Source organism: Tamandua tetradactyla, chromosome 9 (genome assembly GCF_023851605.1).
Source record: "Tamandua tetradactyla isolate mTamTet1 chromosome 9, mTamTet1.pri, whole genome shotgun sequence".
In the NCBI taxonomy this organism is placed as follows: Eukaryota; Metazoa; Chordata; class Mammalia; order Pilosa; family Myrmecophagidae; genus Tamandua; species Tamandua tetradactyla.
Genome location: NC_135335.1, coordinates 109,668,541 through 109,693,522, shown reverse-complemented (window position 1 = coordinate 109,693,522; position 24,982 = coordinate 109,668,541). Strand labels below are relative to the sequence as shown.

Genomic DNA, 24,982 nt, shown 5'->3' with positions numbered 1-24,982 from the left:
AGACAACTGGGGCCTAGATTGTAAGCTGTTTAAGCAGTTACATTTAGTCCAGAGTGGTAACTGTACTTCTGGATTTTGAGGGGCTGTTTTATATATGTATAACCTGGTATTTAGAGATAAGAATGAAGCTGATCGGATCAGAATTAAGGTAATTCAGAATACAGGGGTAAGAAAGACATTGCACATATTCTAGAACTTCAACTACTCTTTGAGACCAAAGGAAGAAAGTTTTATTATGTCCAGAAGCTAGGTTTTCTGTAGCACATAATCTAACTCGACCTGTTTAGATAGATAACTTAGACAATTCAAATACAGGAGTCCAGAATAAGAATAGCAGGTTTTAATTCTGTATTGCTAATGCAATGCCTGGATACATCCCAAAGCATATTAAGCAGATAATCAAGAAGTATCGGCAAAGGTTTATTCTGTCAGGAACCTAAATTTTCTGCAGTACTTAATCTAACTCAATTTGTCTGGACAGCTCATTTGAACAATTGAAACACAGGGATCCCAGAATAAGAATAAAGGCCTTTAATCCTGTATAGTTTAATGTAACACCTGGATACATCCTAGAATATACTAAGCTGATAATCAAGAAGTACTGGCAAAGTCTCTTGAGGGATGGGAGAGAAAATTTGGAACTATTAAATTTTACCCACCAGGGAAATCCCTGATACTGTGTCAAACATTAGGGATACCCAAATCAATAGGCCGAACCCTTGATCTTGAGGCTGACTCTTACAAAACTTAGATATGTAGAGGAAAAGCTTAGCCTACCTACAGATATGCCTAACAGTTACTTCTGGAGGAAGTAACTTTTTTTGCTCAGATGTGGCCCCACTCTCTCCAAGCCCAACTCTGCAAGTGAAATCATTGCCCCCCCCCCCCCCACCAACTACATGGGGCATGACATCCAGAGGTGAGAGTATCCCTGGTGGTATGGGAGATGACTCCCAGGAATAAGTCCAGCCCTGGCACCGTGGGATCAACAATTTCATCCTGACCAAAAAGGAGAAAAGAAGTGTAACTAATAGAGTATCTGTGGCTGAGAGAGTTCCAATAGAGTCAAGAGGCTACTCTGGAGGTCAGTCTTATGAAAGCTTCAGTTAGACATTGCTACCTATTATAACTTGTCAAACCCTAACCAAAACCATTCCAGCCAATCCTAAAGAACACCTAGGGCAATACATAAGATTCTACAAAGGTTTAATGCACTAGGGTAACTTTCAGAAACCTGTAACCTCCAGATGGGTCCCTGGACCAGATAAGTCCAGGGATAGCTCCTTCAAACATTAAAATGTTAGAATAGCCATAGCCCTAAAGAGTGGGCAAAAGACCAAAGGTATAGTGGAGTTCTATAGAGAAGGTAGGCCTTAACAGATGAGTACGACTGAAATTATTATACTGATATTTCAGTCTATCTTAGACCAGCTACAAGTAAAAACCTAAAATTGTGGAATTATAACCCATACCAAACTCTGAAACCTGTTATACAATAATTGTTGCAATGTGCTTTGAGATTTATTGTTTTTTGTGTATGTTATGTTTTACTAAAAAAGAAAAAAGTCAACTGTGATGATCAACGCACAAGAATATGATGTTGTGAACCACTGATTGTACACTTTGGATTATTACATGTATGTGTATATATAATATATATCAATTAAAAATTTTAAAAATTAGAGAAAAAAAGAAAAATTAGGAAATATTTTGAGGTGAATGAAAATGCAAATAAAACATACCAAAGTTTATGAGATACATCAGTGGCAGTGCTGAAAGGAAAATATACAGCTCTAAATGTTTACATTAAAAAAGAATCACTTCAAATCATAGACCTAACCTCAAAAGTGGAAGTGCTAGTATAATAAGAGCAAATAAAACCCAAACAAATATAAGGAAGAATATAACCAAGATAATAGCAGAGAAAAATGAAACAGAAAACAACAACCAAAAGAGAGGATCCACAAATCCAAAAGACGGTTCTTTGAAAAGATCGATAAAATTGGCAAACCACTAACTAGACTGACAAAGAAAAGACAAAAAGGATATAAATAACTAAAATCAGAAATGAAAAAAGGACAGTACTACCAACCCCGCTGAAATAAAAAGGACTATAAAAGGATGGTATGAACAACTGAAAGTCTAGGACCAGACAGACAGCTTTACAAGAGAATTCGATACCAAACATTCCAAGAAGACTTACCTCTAACTCTGCTCAAACTCTTTCAAAAAACTGAAAAGGAGACCACATTCCCTAATTCATTCTAAGAAGCCAACATCACTTCCCCCCCAACCAAAGCCAGATAAAGATACCACAAGAAAAGAAAACTACAGATCAATATCTCTCATGAATATAGATTTAAAACTCCTCAACAAAACAATAGTAACCTGAATTCAACATTATAATAAAAGAATTATATACCATAATCAAGTAGCATTTATCTCTTGTGTGCAAGGATGGTTTAGCATAAGAAAATCAATTTATGTAATACCCAACATTAACAGAATGAAGGGAAAAAAAAACACGACCATCTCAACTGATGCCAAAAAATCATTTCGTAAAATGCAGCATCTCTTCATAACAAAAACTTAGAAAACTAGGAATAAAATGAAACTTCTTCAGCATGATAAAGGGCATACATGAAAAACCCACAGCTAGTATCCTATTTAAATGGTGAAAGACTGAAAGTTTTCCCTCTAAGATCAGGAACAAAGCCATGATGTCCACTACTGTCATCAGTGTCATACAGTGTTATTCACTGTACTGGAAGTTCTTGCCAGAATAGGCAAGAAAAAGATATGAAAGGTATCCAGATTGGAAAGGAAGAAGTAAAACGCTTCTTATTTGCAAATGATACAATTCACATACAGAAAATTCTAAAACATGCACAGCAAAGCTTCTAGTGCTAATAAAGGAATTCAGCAAAGTAGGAAGGTACAAGATCGACACCCAAAAATCAACAATGTTTACATACAGAAGCAAAGTCAAGAAAAAAAATTCCATTCACAATAGCAACTACAAGAATCATATATTTAGGAATAAATTTAACTAAGGATGTAAAGGACTTGTATACAGAAAACTACAAAACACTGCTAAATGAAATCAAAGAAGACCTAAAGCCATAGTAATCAAAACAGCATGGTTCTGGCACAAAAACAGACATATAGATCAATGGAATTTAACAGAGCTCAGAAATCAACTCCCAGATTTATGGCCAACTAATATTTAACAAGAGGGCAATGACCTCTCAATTGTGAAAGAACAGTCTCTTCAACAGATGGTACTGGGAAAATTGGATCTCCATTTGCAAACTAAACGAGATCTCCTGCCTCACACCATACACAAAAATCAACTCAAAACAGATCAAAGACCTAAATATAAGAGTAAGAACTATCAAACTCCTAGAAGAAAATGTAGGGAAGCATCTTCAGAATCTTGTGTCAAGCAATGGTTTCTTAGATTTTACAAGCAAAGCACAGGTAGCAAAAGAAAAAATGGAACCTCACCAAAACTAAAAACTCTGTTTCTCAAAGGACTTTCATCATGAAAGTAAAAGAACAACCTACACAAGGGGAGAAAAAACTGGAAACCATATACAATGGTTAATATTTAAGCAATAAAAGTTTAATATCCAGAATACATAAAGAAATCCTTCAACTGACCAAAAAAAGGTAAACAAATGATTAAAAACTGGGTAAAAGATTTGAATAGACAACTTCCAAAGAAGATATATACATAGTCAAAAAGCACAAGAAAAGATACTGAACTTCATTAGCCATCAGGGAAATGCAAGTCAAAACCACAATGAGATATATCATTTCCATACGCATTAAAATGGCTACTATTTAAAAAAAAACAGAAAATTACAAGTGTTGGAGAGGTTGTGGAGAAACAGGAGCACTAATTCATTACCAATGGGAATGTAAAATGGTATAGCAGATGTGGAATACAGTTTCATGGTCCCTCAAAAAGTACACAATTACCATAAAACCCAGCAATCCCACCTCTAAGTACATACTCAAAATAGTTAAAAGTACAGATTTGAATAGATATTTGCACATCAATGTTCATAGTGGCATTATTCACAATTGCCAAAAGATGGAAGCAATTCAAGCGTCCATTAATAGATGAATAAACAAAATGTGCAATATATATATGTACAGTGGCATATTATTCAACCATAAAAAAGAATGAAGTTCTGATACATGCCAAGACATGGATGAACTGTGAAAGCAATGTAAGAGAAATAAGTCAAACACAAAAGGATAAATATTGCATGATTTCCCTTACATGAAATGTCTGCAATAGGCAAATTCATAGAGTTGGAAAGGGGATTAGAGGTTACCAGGGGCTGGAGGAAGAGAGGAATGGAGTAATATTGCTTAATGGGCACAGGGTCTCTTTCGGCTGATGAAAATTTGGGAAATAAATATTGGTGATGATAGCACAACATTGTGAATGTAATCTGAATTATACACTTATATTAATGTCACTGAATTATACACTTAAAAAAATACTCAAAATGTATATTTTATGTTATACATATTTTACCACGATAAAATTTCGTAATTGATTGCAAAGAATGTGTTTTAATGTCAGGAGCAGGTGAAAAAAAGACAAATTCATTTTAAAACAAATAAAAGCAAAGGAAAGTATTAAAAATAGAATAAGTCTTAATAACGTAACCAGCAATGTGAAAGTGGCCTCCAATCTCACGGGAGTATTACATGTACCATGGCAAACTGAGAAGCGTCATGAGCCTATTTTCTCCTTTTCATATAATAGCTGCTTTGATGTAAAGAAAGCAGATTAAAAGTACACTATGACATACACAGAATAGTATGGTCATTTAATAAAAACTGATTCAAATGAAGGAATGTTGTCTGAGTAAGGAAAAGGTGCTTAAAAACATTCATGAAAATATCACACACTTACCCGAAGTCACAAGAATAAACTACTTCTATCACTTACCATCACTTCCACGTTCTTATGAGGCTCTACAAATCCATTAACAGTTAACTTACGCAGCACTGAAAAGTAAAACCAAGCTTTATTTGCATCTTATTTGCTCATCTTTTACCCTGTTAAAATCACAATCATTAAAAACACAGAATCATAAAGCCTAATCAATCTTGAAGATGAATATAACTTAATCCTCTCATTTAATAGCTACAGAACAGTCACGTGGTTCGGTAGCTAGTGAGAAAGATGGAACTAAATACCAGTTCAGTTCTCCTGACCCACAAAAGTAGTGTTGTTCTCATATGTTATAACTACTAACGTTTCTAAAACTACGCTGCAAAATTGAGTTTATCTTATAAATTTGTCAATACTTAACTACAATAAGCTCTTCATATTAAAATTAAGAGGGTTACTTAGATTTTATAAACTTTAAGTCTCAATTCAACAATGACCAAAAAAACCAGTTTTAGGCTACATTAATCTGCAATAGACTATAGTATTCAGTTCTAAGCATCACATTTTATTAGTAACTTGACAAACTGGTGTGCATGAGGAGATAAGTAGCATAATAGATGTCAGACCTAGATTTACAGGCTTCGTTCAGAGCTGTATTATTTTGAGCAGCTTTTCTAGATCTCACTTTCCTCATTTGTAAAATGTGGTTATTAAGTCATACCTCACAGAGTTATTAAAGGATTCAATGGTATAATATATGTAAAACACTCAGCACAATTCAGCAGCAATGAGGAGGATAACATGAGAGACTATAAGATTTAAAAGCAATTCACTAAATGAGCACGGCTACTTATCTAACTAAAGAATTATTCTTTAGATAGTGTTCATGTAATGAAGTCCAAAGAGAGTATATTAATACTAGGCTTAGAATGTAACTGCCTAAATAACAGACTGTGCTGGTTTGAAAGGAAGTATGCCCCCTAAGAAAAGCCATGTTTTGATATAAATCCCATTTCTTAAAGGTAGAATAATCCCTATTCAATACTGTATATTTGAAACTGTAATGAGATCATCTCCCTGGTTGATGTGATTTAGTCCAGAATGGTTGTTAAACTGGATTAGGGGATGACATGTCTCCACCCATCTGAGTGGGTCTTGATTAGTTTCTGAAGTCCTATAAAAGAGGAAACATTTTGGAGAGAGAGATTCAGAGAGAGCAGAGAATGCTGCAGCACCACAAAGCAGAGTCCACGAGCCAGTGACCTCTGGAAACGAAGAAGGAAAACGCCTCCCGGGGAGCTTCGTGAAACAGGAAGCCAGGAGAGAAAGCTAGCGGATGACACCATGTTCGCCATGTGCCCTTCCAGTTGAGAGAGAAACCCTGAACTTCATCGGCCTTCTTGAACCAAGGTATCTTTCCCTGGATGCCTTAGATCGGACATTTCTATAGACTTGCTTTAACTGGGACATTTTCTCGGCCTTAGAACTGTAAACTAGCAACTTATTAAATCCCCCTTTCTAAAAGCCATTCCGTTTCTGGTATATTGCATTCTGGCAGCTAGCAAACTAGAACACAGACCACCAATTACATATAATTCTTAAGTAATGCACCATAATAGGAGATAAGAGTATTCAATTGAGCCATTATTATGGATATGCTCTTCCCAACCACAGGACCTTGGTCTGAAGGCCTCCTCTTCCTTCAGAGCCTAATTAACTCCCACTTATCCTTTAAGAATAGCTCAAACACTTTTTCAGGGAGGTCTTTTCTTACTATAGTATCAGTCATGGTAACATAATTAAGGTCCCTGTCACACATGCATTTGTCTGATAATTTTATTATGTCTGTTTCCTCAGCATCATGCATCTATAAATTTGTTGAAAGAAATAATGCATGCATGCTGAAGGATACTAAATAACACACAGGTACATTCACATAGGACTACAGTTTTTGTACACGTGATCTCTAAGTATTCCTTAAATCATAAAAGAACAGAAATTTATAGCTGGAAAGAACAAGAATTTTAAAGGAAAATGTTACGGGATTTTGCACGGCAGGATGCCTTAAAAATACTAATATGTATTTAAAACCGTGAGATGAGAAGGTATTAAAAAACTTAAAGCAGGCTAATATGGACTAAAGCTGCATCCTTTTTTTTTTCAGAAGTCAGGCTTTGAAATAGAAGTGCAAACAAAACAAAACAAAAAACCCTACAGTCAAAATTCCATAAATTATGATGTTCAGTACTACAAACATGGCATATACAACCTTATATCAGTTTCTCTAATTCTTTCTTAGTAAACATTTCTCTAAGGTCCTTTAATTTCCTCCTCAAGGATCTGACAATCATAAGCCAATAAGTTCCTCTTGTTAAGCCAACCCACTGTATGTTACTTGTTTTAGCAACTGGGAAACTAAAGCACTTGTCAGTGGTCTGAAATCCTTCACACTGTCCAAAAGTTTCATCAAAATGTGCTGACAGTGTTGATTGTATGCACTGTTTGGTTAATAAACATGATACATAAGAATGCGTGATAGGATTCTATCTTACTAGAATAAATATGATAAAATAATTTATGAGTAAAACTAAGAAGGACGTAAAAATTGCTATGGTAAGCAGGAAATGGAAGTTGCCTGATATCAAACTAAGAAAAAAAGAAACCAAAAAGGCCTTAGCAACCAGGACAGGAGGAAAAGACTAGAAGAAAAATAGAATGAGCCAAGCTGGGTGTGTTTCATAAGGGAAAGGAACCTCTGAATACATTCATCAAGTTAGCTCAACTCAGAGAAAGTGAAAAGAAAGTTTATAATAAGGGAATGACTATAGGCACAGCATAGGAAGACACAGATCCAGATGACATTCCATCAAGCACCTTCTAAAATCCAAGTGAACCTGAGGCATGAACAAGAAGCTGGAGCTTCTCAGGAAAATAAGGGCTCAAAAACAGAGAATCAACCAAGCCTGCTGGATATAAATTTAGGAAAATTAGCACAATGATAATAAGGGTAAGAAGCAAAAACAAACAAGGGAGAGGTGGGGCAGGAAATGAGGCAGAGCAGGAAGCAGTCCTTCCACCAAAACAACTATTCAACAGGCAGGAAATGTCTGAATCAACTTTTTTGAAACTGCGGAGAAAGGTAGAAAAAAGGCACAGAGTCCAGGGAAGAATGCAAGGGAAGAGACTGGTAAATTACAGTTAATACCAGTATATTACTCTCTCTGTGCATGCTTACCAGTGCCCACCCCCAACTCTTGCAGGAGGCAGCAGTGAGGTCCAGTCCCTGCAGTAGCTTGCCTGTGCCAGAGAAGAATATAAAAATATTCTTCCCCAAGATTGGAGCAGGGTGGAGGGTGAGGGTACGAGGATAGCCAATTGCCGATCACTGCTTTTGATTAGCTGCTTCAGATCCACTTGGAATGGATAAACAAAATGTGGTATACATATGCAAAGGAATAGCTTTCATCCATAAAAAACAATGAAGTTCTGATACATGGAACAACATGGATGAACCCTGAAATATCATGTTGAGTGAAATAAGCTGGATTCAAATGAACAAATGTTGTATTTTCACTGATATAAAATCATTAGAATAAGCAAGTTCAGAGTCAGAATCCAGAATACAGGTTACCAGAGGCCAAAGTTGGGGGTAGGGAATAGTGTACTAAGGCTTAAAATGCACAGTTTCTATTTGGGATGATAGAAAAGCTTTGGTAATGAATGATGGTGATAGTAGCAATATTGTGAACATAAAACCACTGAATATATATTTGAGATTAAAAGGGAAAATTTTTAGGTTCTATGTGGTACTAGAATAAAATTTTAAAAAAAAATCCATGGAAGTACACAACACAGTGAACCCTGTTCAATCATGGACTATAGTTACAATACAACAATAAAAATGTACTTTCATCAATTGTAGCACATGTACTACACTAATGCAAGGTGTTAATAATAGGGTGGTATTTGGGAACCCTGTATTTTATGCACGTTTTTTCTGTAAACCCACAACCATTCCAATAAAAGAAAAACAAATGGGTGTGGGATTGGGGAAGTATTTGAAAGAAATGTATTAAGAATCATCAGGCCCTTTGATAAGAACATAACTTAAAATTGCATGAGAACCAACTTTGTGTGCTTTCCTAAATTAGGGTGAAGGAAGAGCTATTTCCAAAAAAAAACAAAAACAAACTACAAAGTAAGCCCTTGCCTCTGAGGGAAATCAACCTCTTGGATAAAATGTCAGGAACAAAAAAATCCATCCAGAGAACTATTTAGTGACTAATTAATGAATATAACTACATGAAGTTGAACAATACCTTTCAATGATAGTAGAGTTCGTTCTAGTGAACTTAAAACTGCAGCTTCATTCCCAGAAGAAATCTGTTGCAGGAATGTGTCTGTATGGTGATTCCACAGAGAACAGGCAAAATTATAAATTCCAGAAGCTAACTGCAAAGAAATAACAATAAATTTCGATCATAATTTTGTTATGGATTTTGATAATCACTTAGACCTAAAAAGTAATATATTTTGGTTTCACAATTGAGCATAGGTTTTTCAATGAGATTTGAAACAGTCAAGAGTTACTTAGAGTACTGTTTCAAACCTTCTCAGCCACAACACACAGTAAGTATAGTTTACACTGGCTGCTGCTACAATACACACATACACAAGCCCTAAAATATTAGTTTTGTGAAAAATCTTTAACCTAATACTTGTATTGCAGTCTCATAATTTCTATTTTTAAACCTCTTTTTTTCTCCCACTAATAGATTGCAGCACTAAGTTTAAAAAACACTGACTATTATTGAATATGCTAGAAAAATCACTATGCTAAGCTACACAAAATGTGTCAACTTTCTGTGGTCTGCCAGTTCAACTTGTATGATTTTTTGGTATTTAAATGCAGAAACAGGGTGCACAGGTGGTTCAGTGGTAGAATGCTTGCGTTCTATGTGGGAGACCGGAGTTCGATTCCCAGAACATGCACCTCGAAAAAAAAAAAATTAAAGTGAATGCAGGAACACAGAAATCTCATGGTTTGTCAGGCTGCTTTCCTAATATGTACTGTTATTTAAAACTGTGACTGTCACATTGAAAATGCAGTTGCCTAGAACCACCTACCAGCGATATCTTCAGGTTTTTTCCAAGGGTGTCTCAGAGCAATCTAGCTGAACCTACTGGTCATTTACTTAAAATGAAAATGCATATATGACTAGTTATCATGAACTCATACTTAAGAATACTTTCTATTATTCAAGATATAAGTATTTCATTGACTGATTAAGCACTGTGTTTATAGGTTAGATATCAGAAACCAATTAGAAACACAACCTTGTTAACATTTCTATGAAAAAAAACTGAATTCTATTTCTATTATTTCGATACAGTAATTTTAATAGCCTATGCTCACAGATGTAGGGAAACAGATTCACCAGATTCCTTGGTGACCTGGCACTGATCCATGCAGGCCAGGCAGGCAAAGGCTTGAACTGCATCTAATGAAAGTCTCAGCAGATCATCTTGTGATCTTCCTGGAACACAAGAGTATGGGAGGCTTATAAGAACTGCTATAAGCCCATCTTCCGCTCGCCTCCTTGTATACCCTGGAAGGCTAATCACAAGACAGCTTCTCATCACCTCTGGGGTCCTGATGAGGTATAAAGCTTTCTGACCTAATCTCACAAAAGAGAGCTGCAGAATATGAAACCACTTAGCTACAGTCTAAAATTGTCTCCTAATCAATGCACTATTCCTACAACTCACAATCATCAGTCCCCTTTTGTTTTTGTGTCATAATTTTTTACATGAGGGACAAGGACCATGCAGAACTACCTCTGCTAATTTCCTTTCTCTATTTTAAGTAATAAACTGTCTGAATCTAAAAAATGGCTGGTTATTCCTATACTGATCAAATCAGTCACAGCCTATCCTTCCTCTCTCTTGTGCATGTTTGACAAAAGGTACAGTGACTACTGACTATCATTTTAGCATATTAAGTACACATACAATATATTCAAACAGTAAAATCAAATTATTTAATCCTAATGCTTCACTACAGCCAATACATTATAATGATCATTATCTCAATCAATACAATATATTATAGCATAGGCAGCAGTCTCATAAAAAGAGTCTAAAACTGACATAATCCCATGAAATAATATTATAACAGAGAAGCAACATTCAATCTGATCAGATGGGATATAATCTGAAGGGGGAAATAAGAGCTTTACTTCAAGAAACTTGTAAGCTTCGCTTATAACTTCAAAAAATTGTAATATCAATTAATACCTTTCTTAGTAAGTCAAGTTCTTTCAGAAGGTATTAGGCTTAAATAAATGTCAAGAATTGGAAAACTCATCATTTTTATCCTTACTACTCTTAACTATAATATTTTAAGTTATAGTATCTTATATTTTTCCAAATATAGAAATCATAAAAATATTTGTCAGTCAGAAGAAAGCAAAAGAATAGAAAATAGAAGGATTTAGAACCAGAGAAGGAGGAAGAACTATACACAAGAGCTAAAGTTTAAATTTCAAACTAGAGCATAATTTCCTCATGTTGCAAATATTTCAACCAAAAAAATATGAAATCTAGAGCCTTGGCTATCATTCTTTAGATCCATTCTGTACTCTGTCTCTATGCAGTAAATAAAATCAAACTCAAAGAACGCCATATTAAAATTTCAAATAAGAGCAAAAAATTATACTCTGAATCAGTATCTTACTTATAACGAGATGACAATTTGAATTATTATATTAGACCTTCGTTGTGCCTTCTTTCTAAAACTATTTAACATTAACTTCTCCATTAAAACTGTCCAAAAGGATTGTATTTATATAGAAATTTTTGTGTGTTAGTGTTATTTAAATAAAGTCACTTGAAATCTTTCAAAATATTGCAGACGAGGAGCCCAGATCCTAGACAAAATCTTATGCGTGATCTTTCAGGCTCTACCAAAGTAAATACAAATGCTTTACCTGATAGGCCCTGGGTTGGGGGGATAGGGGTGCTGCCCTCCCCAAATCAGAATTGGTGCATAAGCAGTGCACTGTAGTCTCTGAAGGGAGCTGCAATCAAAGACTCAGGGACCCTGGCTGGTCATGCTCTTACACGTCTGCATTCCCAGACTCAAACCTTTCTCAGCTGCCTCTTAACCCTAACTACCTTATCAGGGAAGGAAAGGGAAACCTTGAAGACACTTTTCTCCATTCTGACTCCATATTCAAAACCTCTCTCCCTCCCAGCCCCCAGGTCCATAAAACTACAGAAGCCTTTGGTGTGTAGCAATGAGACATTCCCCTATCTGTACTGACCCATCTCATTATTCTGTAGGGCATAAATGGAACAAGAAGAGGCACTTTCTCCAAGTTAGCCCCTTGCTTAAGCTATTGCATATTATTAAAGACTTGAATGCTGATTTCATTTTTGTTTGTTGTCTTAATTGGGTACTTTGACACTGGGCAGCTCAGCTCAGAGCTTCACAACAGTATAGAAGTATTTATGTAGATAATGATGATGTATATGATAAACAATAATAGTGACAACAGTTCTATTTAGGTTGGTAGTAACGTTTTGGTAAAGAATGCTGGTGATGGTAGCACAACATTGTGAATATAATTTATAGCACTGAATTATACATTTGAATGTGGTCAAAAAGGGAAATTTTAGGCTAAATATGCTACCAGAAAAAAAATTTAAAGCACAGGACAAACAACACAGTGAACCCTATTTGTAAATGATAGACTATGGTTAACAGTACAATTATAAAACTGTCCTTTCATAAACTGTTACAAATACACCACACCGATGCAAGGTGTTAATAATAGTGTGGTATATGAGAACTCTGTATTTTGTGCATAAGTTTTCTGTAAAACTACAACTTCTCTAATTAAAAAATAAAAATGTTACTTTAAAAAAAACAGTAATAGTGAACATTTACTGAACCCTACTCTGGGGTAAGCACTACTGGCGGCACTTTACCTGGATCAACTTACTGAATCATCACAATCTGAAAAATAGAAATCAATTCCCTTTTGCAATAAGAAAACTGAAGCACAGAAAGGTTAAACACATTGCCCAAGATCAAACAGTATAATAAAAAAGAGGAAGGAAACAGGATTTGGAGCCAAGGAAGCTGCTCAGAGCCTACACTCTTAACCTCAATATTCTAATGCCTCTCCAGTATAGTAACTAGCAATTAACTGCATAATAATTTTATAAAAGAGATAAGCTGCATCTGTATTAGTCATTTCTATTGAGATCATTTGATATCAAAATATAAGCTAATATTAAGTAGATATTATACTACCCATTCAGAATTGATGTAGTAAATGCTATTTTAAAACCTGTTCTCTGAAAGTTATGTAATAATTTAAAAATTCAATAATGGCAGAATTCTTTATTCATGACTAAAAAGTACCTTTGCACATTCTCACCAAGGTTATTAATGCTCTCCATATGGATTCATTTAATAGTGTCAATCAAAATTTCCTCCAGTGAGTTCTTCAGTTAAGTCTCAATTCTACTGTGCACAAAATGGGTCATTTTGTTCTATTTGTATAGAGTACCTATGCAAGATACAGCTAATATAAATTGATTTTTTCTTGGTTATATGCAGATACCTCAAACACACATAGCTATGTACAGATGTATATAAATATATAGATGTATATATATGTACTCAGCTGGTTTACTTTCTAAAACTGAACTGCTGGTTTCTGCAGAAAGGGTCAAGTCACTGAATGAGTACCAATTTGTATCATCAAAATATCCACACAGGCACACACACATATGGATTAACCCCAAGTTAATTTGCTGTACTATAGTAAACAACTCCCTATATATAAAATTCAGGTAGACAACATGTTGTAATGAAGAACTCTTGATTAAAAATTAGAAATCTATTGGTTATAGCTGACCAAATAAATGAGATTAATTGGCCTAATTTAAGATCCTCCAAGTTTAAAATTCTGGAATTCAACTGTTGCCTGTGCTTAACGTTACTTGTAATTTGGAGCTAGCCCCATTCACTAGTAATAAGAGCCATAGTATCTTTCATCCAGTTCTCAATCCTCTCCTCTACCTCCACCTTCCCAGGCTCAATGAAGAAAAAGATGGTAACCATTCCCTAGTTTCAGAATTTAAAGTAAGATTAAGTCTGACAAAGAGCAGACCAAATGGAACCTGGCACCAACTCAAGACGGAAAGCATTAAGGGAAAATCTGCCACCCTAAATCACCAGCATATTTTGAAATCATTACAGATTTTATTTTTAACGAATTTTAGAATAATGGCAGTTATAGCAAAAAGCAAAGCTGTTTTAACTGTTAAAACTTTTCTGGCACTACTTCTGTTATCAGGAGACTAGCTTCTTTTCAGAAATCTACCACCTGTACATATATAACGAAAATTATAGTTTATACACTAAACATAAACTCCTTCCAACACATCCACAATACAAAAGATTAAAAAAAAAAAAAACTGAAATGTCAGGAACAAAAAGACAAATATTATCATGCCTCAATCGTATGGACTCACTATAATATAAAAACTCTGTGAATTGAAGTCAAGAACATGGGTTATCAGGTTGGGGTGTATTGTACTGTAAGCTCTTACAGTAGTCACACATATTTAGGACGTATAACTGCTAATTCTATATTCTTAGATACTTGAGCTGTTGGTATATAACCTGGTCATTACCAGAAACTTCGGGTATTGATGTGATACCTGGGACTCAGAGCTCTGAAGCTATGAAGGTCAGTAGTACCCTACACAGGAACTGTTTAAGAAGCTGAAAAAGTGATCAGACTTGGAGTAAAGAAATGAATGAAGCTGATCTGGATAGGACTAAGGTGTATTAGAATACAAGGTAAAGGATGATATCATCGATATTTTAAAATTTCAACTTCTGTGTGAGAATAACAGGAGAGATGATTATTTGGTGCAAAATTTTTATTTTGGGTAGTGTATTTTCTAATTTAACTTGTATGATCAGTTTAGGTGAGCACCATTAAGTACATGGAATCTTGAACAGGGCATGAGATTTTGTTGGCTTGCCTACATTAGTGTGATGCCCAGAGTAACTAGAGCAGTGAATAAAAAAGTATTTGCAAAGTCGGGGATGGAGAAGAAAGGAGGAGATATTCAACTTCCCCATTTGGAGAATTTCTGGTACTCTCGCAAGATTTGGTGTGGACAACCAAATCAGTAGGCCAAGCCCTCAATCTTGGGGTTCACCCCTATGAAACTTATCCCTGCAAAGACAGGCTGAGCCTACTTAAAATTAGGCCTAAGAGTCACCTCCAAAGAACCTCTTTTGTTGTTCAGATGTGACCTCTCTAAGCCAACTCAGCAGGTGAACTCACTGCCTTCCCCCCACATGAGAAATGACTCCCAGGGTGTAAACTTCCCTAGCAATGTGGGACTTGAATCCCAGGGATGAGCCCAGGAACCAGCATCACGGGATTGAGCAAGCTTTCTTGTCCAAACAGGGGAAGAGAGAAACAAGAAAAAATAAAGTTTCAGTGGCTGAGGGATTTCAAACAGAGTCAAGAGGTTATTATTAAACCTCTATTATCCTAGAGGTTATTCTTACATATGCATTATTTAGATACCCCTTTTTAGTTTATGATGTATTGGGGTGGATGGAGGGAAGTACCTAAAACTGCTGAGCTGTGTTTCAGTAGCCTTGATTCTTGAAGACTGTATAAAGATAAAACTTTCACAATGTGACTGGATGGTTGTGAAAACCTTGGGTCTAATGCTCTTTTTATCCAGGGTATGGACAGCTGAGTAAAAGAAAATATGGATAAATAAATGAATAATAGGGGGGACAAAAGGTAAAGTAATTTGAGTAGATGGAAATACTAGTGGTCAATGAGAGGAAAGGATAGGATGTATAGTATGAATGAGTTTTTCTTTTTCCTTTTTATTTCTTTTTCTGAAGTGATGTAAATATTCTAAAAAATTATGATGAATACAAAACCAATGTGATGACACTGTGAGCCACTAATTGTACACCATGTATGGAATGTATGTGTGTGAAGATTTATCAATAAAAATATTTTTTAAAAGATGCCTGATAAAAATGGTTATGGAAAATGTCCTTTTTATTGTTGTTTCTAGAGATTCATAATGAAACATTTTTGCTCCAGCAAAGAAGAAATGGGGAAAGGGAGATAAAGTAAATGTGACAACACCTTGGAAATCTGGTGAAGAGTACTTAATGTGGTGAAGAGTACACAGGGGTTTGTTGCCTCATCCTCTCAACTAGAGTATGTTTGAAAATGTTCTAATTAATAAAAATGTTTAAAGGATTATAAACCAAAATTGCACAGCAAAGAATCTAATGAGATCAGTAGGTTCCAGGCCAGAACTACATGCCAAGGAAATACAAAAGGAAAAGGAATAAAGCCAAATGTACAAAGGCCTTGACGTCTAAAAAAAAGACTGATTAAAAATGCAAAAAAATGCAAACATCTTCACTTAAATTATGCTAAAACTAAGATTTCCACCTCAAAACTTCAATGGTGCTTATATAAATTAACTTAGATTAATAAAGATTATAAATTCATACACAACCTTAGAACTGAAAGAAATTTTAAAGACTCACTAAATTTCTCACTCAAAATCCCTAAGTTGCCTGATCAAAGAAATATTACTTACTGGAAAACAAGTTTTCTCATCTCCAAATTAGTGCCAACAATATATTCTCATTTCTTTAATTGTTAACCTATACTTCTAAAAACATGGAATATGTTGCGTTTTTAAAGATCTTTTCATCAACCATTACATATACCTCTGTAGATTACACATCATGCCTGTTACATATTAAATTACTACACTTATCATTACCTTAGAATTACTACTCATATTTTAAATTTCCTTGCTTTCATGGACTTCAGATATTTAGTTTAATTGTATTTAATGTTAATTTTTTTAATATTCAGGTTTGTATGAATAGGCATACTGTTTTATAGAAAACAAATACCTTTTTCTATCAAATTAAGCCCAAATTTGTTACTGCAAAACAATTTTCACTCAACTTAATTTTGTAATTTGACCCCCTGAAAAGAACTTAATTTATTTTAATGTAAACGGAAAAAAGAAAATTTGGGGGGTTCACTGAACAGCAGGTAGCAACTTTAGGTACAACCTGCACTGTTCTACAATAGCAACTAACTCATTATAAACCTACATGTTTTTAATGTGTGAAACTAATTTGGTACTTGAAGGCAGAAGACCATCTCGGCATTAGAGTAAATATATTATTAAAAGGTAGGTTTTCTCATCTTCACATTACCAAAATAATAGGACAGCCTCTTTAACAAGCAAAATTGCTCTCTATAATAATGTATGTCTATATATGTTACCTTCAATTAAAGTATCATCTTGTACTCCAAGCCTCTGCTACTCTCTACTATATTCCAAGTTCACCTACTCCATGCTGAAATCAAAGGTTCTAATCTGAAATTTTTTCCAGGTATCTCTGACTCTGTACACTCTCCAAAAAGCCTGATTTTTCATTTGCATTATGTAACTTTGCAACCTAGCAGATATCTGAGAGCAAGCCTCCTCTTTCATCATTTATTCATTTAACAGCTACTGAGATCAACTACTGTGTGTACTCTTCTGGGCTATGTAAGAGGAATATAACAGTAAAAGTCACAGTCTCCTTTCACAAAACTCATAATATAGATTTGAGAAAGATAATGAACAATGATAATTCAGCACAATGTGATAAATACTATGATAAACACTAGATTGAAAGTAAATACCAGATGCCGAGTGAGCCTATGTTTCAGCGCAGAGAAAACAAGCCTCATACTATATGAAAACCAAGCAGAAACTTAAAGGGATCAGAAGGCGAACTTACACCAGCTGAGCAGAATAAGGGTCCTGCTTGGATCACAATTTGTAGATACTGCTAAATATAAATTAAACCAAAAAACCAAGGCCAGCACATTAGGAGAGTACAATTTGAGAAAGTAAGACTAAGAACGAAGGCTTCCGTAGAGGCACAACCTTTCACGAAGGGTAAACGTGATTCAGTACCTTCTAGACACTTGACTTTAGAAAATTTTCCAACAAAACATAAGTCCTGAAGATGGGAGAGTAAGGTAGGGATAAAGGTGAGGAAAATAAAAGAGAAATTCACAGAAAAATTTGACAGGATAAATTGTCTATTTCTTTGGTTCTGGTTTGGATATCCCAGCAAAAATGCCAAGGGTTTTCAAAGCAACTTTATGGATAATTAAAATAATTCCTCATTTATGTAATATCCTCGGAGGACTATAAGAATGGGTGTACACATGCAGGAGACCGGGGTTTGATTCCTGGTCCATGCACTTCCCAAATAAAAACAAACAAACAAGCAAAACAAACAAATCAAAAAATTCAATAAACAGCGCTGCAATGATGAGATACTCACATGCAAAAATAATGAATTATGACCCTGCCATACAGTATACACACAAAAAAAGAATGGCTATGCAGAGAGTCCAAGAGGGTGGCTTTGTGAGGTGTGGAATTTAGTTCCTTCTCCAGAGCAACTAGTAAATAGCCAGGAACATTACAGAAAAACTGCTGGGGCCACTTCAGTGACTGGACACATGGCAGACACCAGTCTGAACAAGTTGAACCAGCTGCAATCCCAAACAGAACTGTAAGGCCCCCAAGCCGTGGAGGCCATTGCTCAACCCCCACAGGCTGGTTCCAAGAGAGGAAAGGAAAGAGACTTTACTAGCAGCAGGGGCTCAGCTCAACCAAGCTCCAACTGCAGAAGTAATTAACAAATTCTGACTACTGAAAATAGGACCACAGTTCAGATAAACCTCAAATAAGAGCTAAAGGCACTAGGAGTTTTGCCCTGGAACAGAGAGGGGGGCAGGGATGACGGGAGAAAAAAAACAGAAGCTTTTTTTATTCAACAGCACAAAATATTTGAAAAGGGCTAGACCCTAAAAAAAAAAAAAGGGAAGGAACCAACTTACGCTCCTGTTTAACGAACCCAAGGAACAGGGGTCCTGTTCTGAAAAGGATTTTTTTCCCTTTGTTTCTACTATTTAGCAACTCAGCATGAACTATAAGTCTTCTAAGGTTCCAACTGCCCAAGGCAAGGGCTGAGAGTCAAAGAGGCTAGTCAGGTGAAAGGAATTAATTCCCTGGAGGCTGTGCCTTCCCCAGGAGAGGGGTGGGGCCCAGATCAGATGGAATCCTTCCCCAAAGGAATTCAGACCCCAGGGACTGGAAAACTGAAGCAAGTAAAGTCAGTCCAAAACCTCTCTTCTGTCTCAACCATGCCCCCAGCAGAGAGAGTCTGCTGAAGTTAAAGACACCATATCATTTTTTTTTTTTACATGGGCAGGCACCGGGAATCGAACCCGGGTCCTCGGGCATGGCAGGCAAGCATTCTTGCCTGCTGAGCCACCGTGGCCCGCCCGACACCATATCATTTTATACTGGTGGGAAACCGCAGGCAGACAAGCACCACATATTGGGCAGGATAGGAAAAACACAGAGTCTAGAGGATTCATAGGAAAGTCTGTCAAATTTTTGGGTCTCACCTGCAGGGAAAACCAATGCAGGTGACTTTTTCCTCCTGAGAGGAAACCAGTCTGGTTTGGGAAAATCTGACTGGGGTCTATAATACTTAAGTAGACACTCCTAAAAAAAAAAAAAAGCTCCATATAGGCAGGGCAAGAAATAGAAAAACAAGAACTAAAAAATTCTGATCCAATAAACAAAACCTAAGCTGGAGGTCTAGAATAAGCTGAACTGAAAGTCAAAGAATACATAGAAAATAAAGCAAACCAGGAAGAAAATCCTAGGTAAAAGAGTGAAAACAATCTCCAAAATAAACTAATAAGAAAATCAAATGCCTAGATGTCAGCAAAAAATAATGAATCATACTTAGAAAATTGAAGATATGCCCTAGTCAAAGGAACAAACCAAAAATTCAAATGAGATACAGGAGTTGACTACGTTCCTAGTCAAAGGAACAAACCAAAAATTCAAATGAGAAATTCAGGGATCTTCAAACAGACATGGAAAATCTATTCAAAAATCAAATCAACGAATTGAGGGAGGTAAAAAAGAAGGCAAATGGTGAACAAAAAGAAAAAACTGAAGCTGAAAAACTAATCACAGAACTTATGGGAATGAAAGGCACAGCAGAAGAAATGAAAAAACAACAATGGAAACATACAACGTTAGATTTGAAGAGTCAGAAGAAAGGATTAGTAAACTGAAGGACTCGACATTTGGAATCCAACATGCAAAAGAAAATATTGGGAAAAAATGGAAAATGAGCAAGGACTCCGGGAACTGAATGACAACATGAAGCAGACAAATGTACATGCTGTGGGTATCCCACAAGGAGAAGAGAAGGGAAAAGGAGGAGAAAAACTAATGGAGGAAATTATCACTGAAAATTTCCCATCTCTTATGAAAGACATAAAATTACATATCCAGGAAGTGCAGTGTACCCCAAAAATAAACATACTCCAAGACTGCCATGTTAAAGAGAAAGAGAGAATTTTGAAAGCAGCAAGAGAAAAGCAATCCATTACATACAAGGGAAGCCCAATAAGACTATGTGCAAATTTCTCAGCAGAAGTCATAGAGGCAAGAAGACAGTAAGATCTTAAGAGAGAAAAACTGCCAACCAAAAATTCTATATCCAGCAAAAGTATCCTTAAAAGCAAGAAGACACTGGTATAATATATTTAAATCCTAAAAGAGAAAAATTACCAACCAAGAAATCTATATCCAGCAAAATTGTCCTTCAAAAATGAGGGAGAAATTAAAACATTTTCAGACAAAAAAATCACTGAGAGAATTTGTGATCAAGAGACCAGCTCTGTAAGAAATACTAAAGGAGCACTAAAGGCAGACAGGAAAAGACAGGACAGGGAGGTGTAGATAAGAGTGTAGAAAAGAAGACTATCAGTAAAGGTAAAAAGGGAAAAAAATTAGACATGACATATAAAACCCAAAAGGCAAAATGGTAGAAGAATGTACTACCTTTACAGTAACTAAAGGTTAACGGATTAAACTCCCCAATCAAAAGACACAGACTGGAAAAATGGATTAAAACACAGGACCCATCTATATGCTGTCTAAAGGAAACTCATTTTAGACCCAAAGACAAACATAGGTTGAAAGTGAAAGGTTGGGAAAAGATACTTCATACAAGCAACAATCAGAAAAGAGTGGGACTAGCTATACTAATATTCAACAAATTAGACTCTAAATATAAAACAATTAAAATAGACAAAGGACACTACATCTTAATAAAAGGAATAATTCAACAAAAGACATAACGATCGTAAATATTTATGCACCAACCCAGAGTGCTCCAAAATACATGAAGTAAACACTGAAAAGCAAAATAGACACATCTACCATAACAGTTGGAGACTTCAATTCCGTGCTCACATCAATGGATAGAACGTCTAGACAGAGGATCAATAAAGAAACAGAATTTGAGTAATACAATAAATGAACTAGATATAACAGACATTTATAGAACATTACACCCCGAAACAGCAGGATACACCTTCTTCTCAAGTGCTCACGGATCATTCCCAAGGATAAACAATACGCTGTGTCACAAAGCAAGTCTTAATAAATTTAAAAAGGTTGAAATAAAAACACCTTCTCAGATTATAAAGGAATGAAGTTGGAGATCAATAACAGGCAGAGGGCCAGAAAATTGACAGATATATGAAAGTAAAAAAACACACACTTAAACAACCAGTGGATCAAGAAAGAAATTACAACACAAACCAGTAAATACCTCGAGGCAAATGAAAATGAAAACACAACATATCAAAATTTACGGAATGCAGAAACGGCAGTGCTAAGAGGAAATTTATTGCCTTAAATGCCTATAACAAAAAGTAAGAGCAAAAATCAAGGAATTTACTGTTCATTTGGAATAACTAGAGAAAGAACAGCAAAATAACCCCAAAGCAAGCAAAAAGAAGGAAATATTGAAGATTAGAGCAGAAATAAATGAAATTAAAAACAATCAAGGAAATCAACAAAATCAGAAGTTGGTTCTTCGAGAAAATCAATAAATTGCAATAAATTAATGGACTCGTAGCAAGGTTGGCAGAAAAAAAAAGAGAGAGAGACATGCAAATAAATAAAATGAAAAATGGAAGAGGAGACATAAACACTGACTCCACAGAAATAAAGGAGTAATGAGAGGATACTATGAATAACTTCATGCTTATAAACTAGAAAATGTATATGAAATGGACAACCTCCTAGAAACACATGAACAACCAACACTGACTCAAGAAGAAATAGACGGCCTCAACAAATCAATCACAAGAAATTGAATCAGTCATCAAGTAGCTCCCAAAAAAGAAAAGCAGAGGACCAGATGGCTTCCATGTGACTTCTAACAAGCATTCAAGAGGGAATTAGTACCAATCCTGCTCAAACTCTTTAAAAAACTTGAAGAGGAGAGAAGGCTACCTAACTCATTCTATGAAGCCAACATCACCCTCATACCAAAGCCAGACAAAGATACTACAGGAAAAGAAAATTAAAGACCAATCTCTCTAAGGACTATAGATACAAAACTCTTCAACAAAATTCTGGCAAATCGAATCCAGCATTAAAAGAATTATACACCATGACCAAGTGGGATGTATTCCAGGTATGCAAAGAGGGTTAAACATAAGAAAATCAATTAATGTAATACATCGTATCAATAAATCAAAGTAGAAAAACAACATGATCATCTTGACTGATGCAGAAAAGGCATTTGACAAAATTCACCATGCTTTCTTGATGAAAATACTTCAAAGGATAGGAATAGAAGGGAACTTCCTCAACATGATAAAGGGAATATATGAAAAACCAACAGCTAACGTCATCCTCAATGGGAAAAGACTGAAAGCTTTCCTCCTGTAATCAGAAACAAAACAAGGATGTCCACTGTCACCACTGATTCAACACTGTGTTGGAAGTTCTAGCCAGAGCAATTAGACAAGAAAAAGAAAAAAAAGGCATCAAAATCGGAAAAGAAAAAGTAAAACTCTCACTGGTTGCAGATGATATGATTCTATTTGTCGAAAACCCCAAAACATTCACAGCAAAACTACAAGAGCTAATAACTGAGCACAACAAAGTGGCAGTGTACAAAAGTAACACCCAAAAATCTGTAGTGTTTCTATACACTAGCAGTGAGCAATTTGAGGAGTAAATCAAGAAAAAAATTCAATTTACAATCACAGCCAAAAGAATAAAATATTTAGGAATAAATTTAACTAAGGATACAAAAGACCTATACAAAGAAAACTACAAGATATTGCCAAAAGAAATCACAGAAGACCGAAATGAATGGAAGGCATACTGTATTCATGCACTGGAACACTAAATATAGTTAAGATGTCAATAGTTAAGATGTCAATTCCACCTAAATTGATTTATACATTCAATGAAATACCAATTAAAATCCCAAAAACTTACTTTGCAGAAATAGAAAAACCAATAACCAAATTTATTTGGAAGGGTGCCCTGAAAAGATAAAAATATCTTGCAAAGGAAAAATGAGTCAAGGTCTCACACTGCCTAACTTTGAAGCATATAATGAAGTCACAGTGGTCAAAACAGCATTGTACTGGCATAAAGACAGATACACTGACAGATAATGGAATCTACTAGAGTGTTCAGATATAGACCCTCTCATCTATGAACAACTGATCTTTCATAAGACAGTCAAGCCAACTCACCTGGGACAAAACAGTCTCTTCAATAAATGGTACTTGGATATCACATGCAAAAGAATGAAAGAGGATCCATATACCACACCTAATACAAAAATAAATGCAAAATGGATCAAAGACCTAAACATTAGATCTAAGACCATAAAACTTCTAGAGAAAATATAGGGAAATATCTTATAAAACTAACAGGAGGCTCTTTCCTAGATCTTACACCAAAGCATGAGGGAGGGAGGGAAGGAGGGAAGGAGGGAAGGAAGGAGGGAGGGAGGGAGGGAGGGAGGGAGGGAGGGAGGAAGGAAAGAAGGAAGGAAGGAAGGGAGGAGGGAAGGAAGGAAGGAGGGAAGGAAGGAAAGAAGGAAGGAAGGAGAACTCAAAATTAAACACTTTTGTGCATCAAAGAACTTTGTCAAGAAATTGAAAAGGCACCCCATGCAATGGGAGACCATATTTGGAAACCATATATCAAATAAGGGTCTAGTATCCAGAATATGTAAAGACTGCTCAACTCAATAACAAAAAGACAAACAACCCAATTTAAAAATGGGCAAAAGAAATGGACAGACACTTCTCAGAAGATTAAATACAAATGGCTAAAAGGCACATGAAAAGATGCTCAATTTCCCTGGCTATTAGGGAAATACAAATCAAAACCACAATGAGGTATCATCTGACACCCACTAGACTGACCATTATCAAAAAAAACAGAAAACAACAAGTGCTGGAAAGGATGTGGAAAAGAGGCACATTTATCCACTGCTGGTGGGAATGTAAAATGGTACAACCTCTGTGGAAGGCAGTTTGGCAGTTCCTCAGGACGCTAGGTATAGAACTGCCATATGTTCCAGCAATACCATTGTACCATGTATATACATATGATGGACTATTACACAGCTGTAAAGACAGCATAAAGTCATGACGCATGTAACAACATGGTTGGACCTTGAGGACATTATGCTGAGTGAAATTAGACAGAAACAAAATGACAAATATTGTATGGTCTCACTGATATGAACTAATATTAATGTGTGAACTTGGAGAATTTCATTTAAGAACATAGGTAATTAAGAGATAGAAAGAGGGTAGAGATTGGGTAATTGGTGTTGATACAGACTGTGCAACAGGAGTGTTTATAAAAATTCAGAAATGGGTAGCACAATACTACCTGAAGGAAGCACAATAACATAAGTACACTGAATGAAGCTGAATGTGAGAATGACAGAGGGAGAAGGGATGGGGCACATATGAAACTAGAAGGAAAGATGATCGATAAAGACAGATAGTGTAATTTAGGAATGCCTAGAGTGTACAA

At 35.7% G+C, this 24,982-nt stretch overlaps 1 protein-coding gene across 5 annotated transcripts in view; it reads right to left on the bottom strand.

Annotated features, from left to right (window-relative positions):
- IPO11 (importin 11) overlaps positions 1 to 24,982 on the bottom strand; it is a 337,786-nt gene that overhangs the window by 187,245 nt on the left and 125,559 nt on the right. For all 5 annotated transcript variants that reach the window (XM_077117257.1, XM_077117259.1, XM_077117260.1 and 2 more), the window contains exons 6-7: positions 9,238 to 9,370; positions 4,973 to 5,031 (exon numbers count right to left, since the gene is read on the bottom strand). In XM_077117257.1, the coding sequence (XP_076973372.1) occupies positions 4,973 to 5,031; positions 9,238 to 9,370 (192 nt within the window). The remainder of the gene's footprint in view (positions 1 to 4,972; positions 5,032 to 9,237; positions 9,371 to 24,982) is intronic.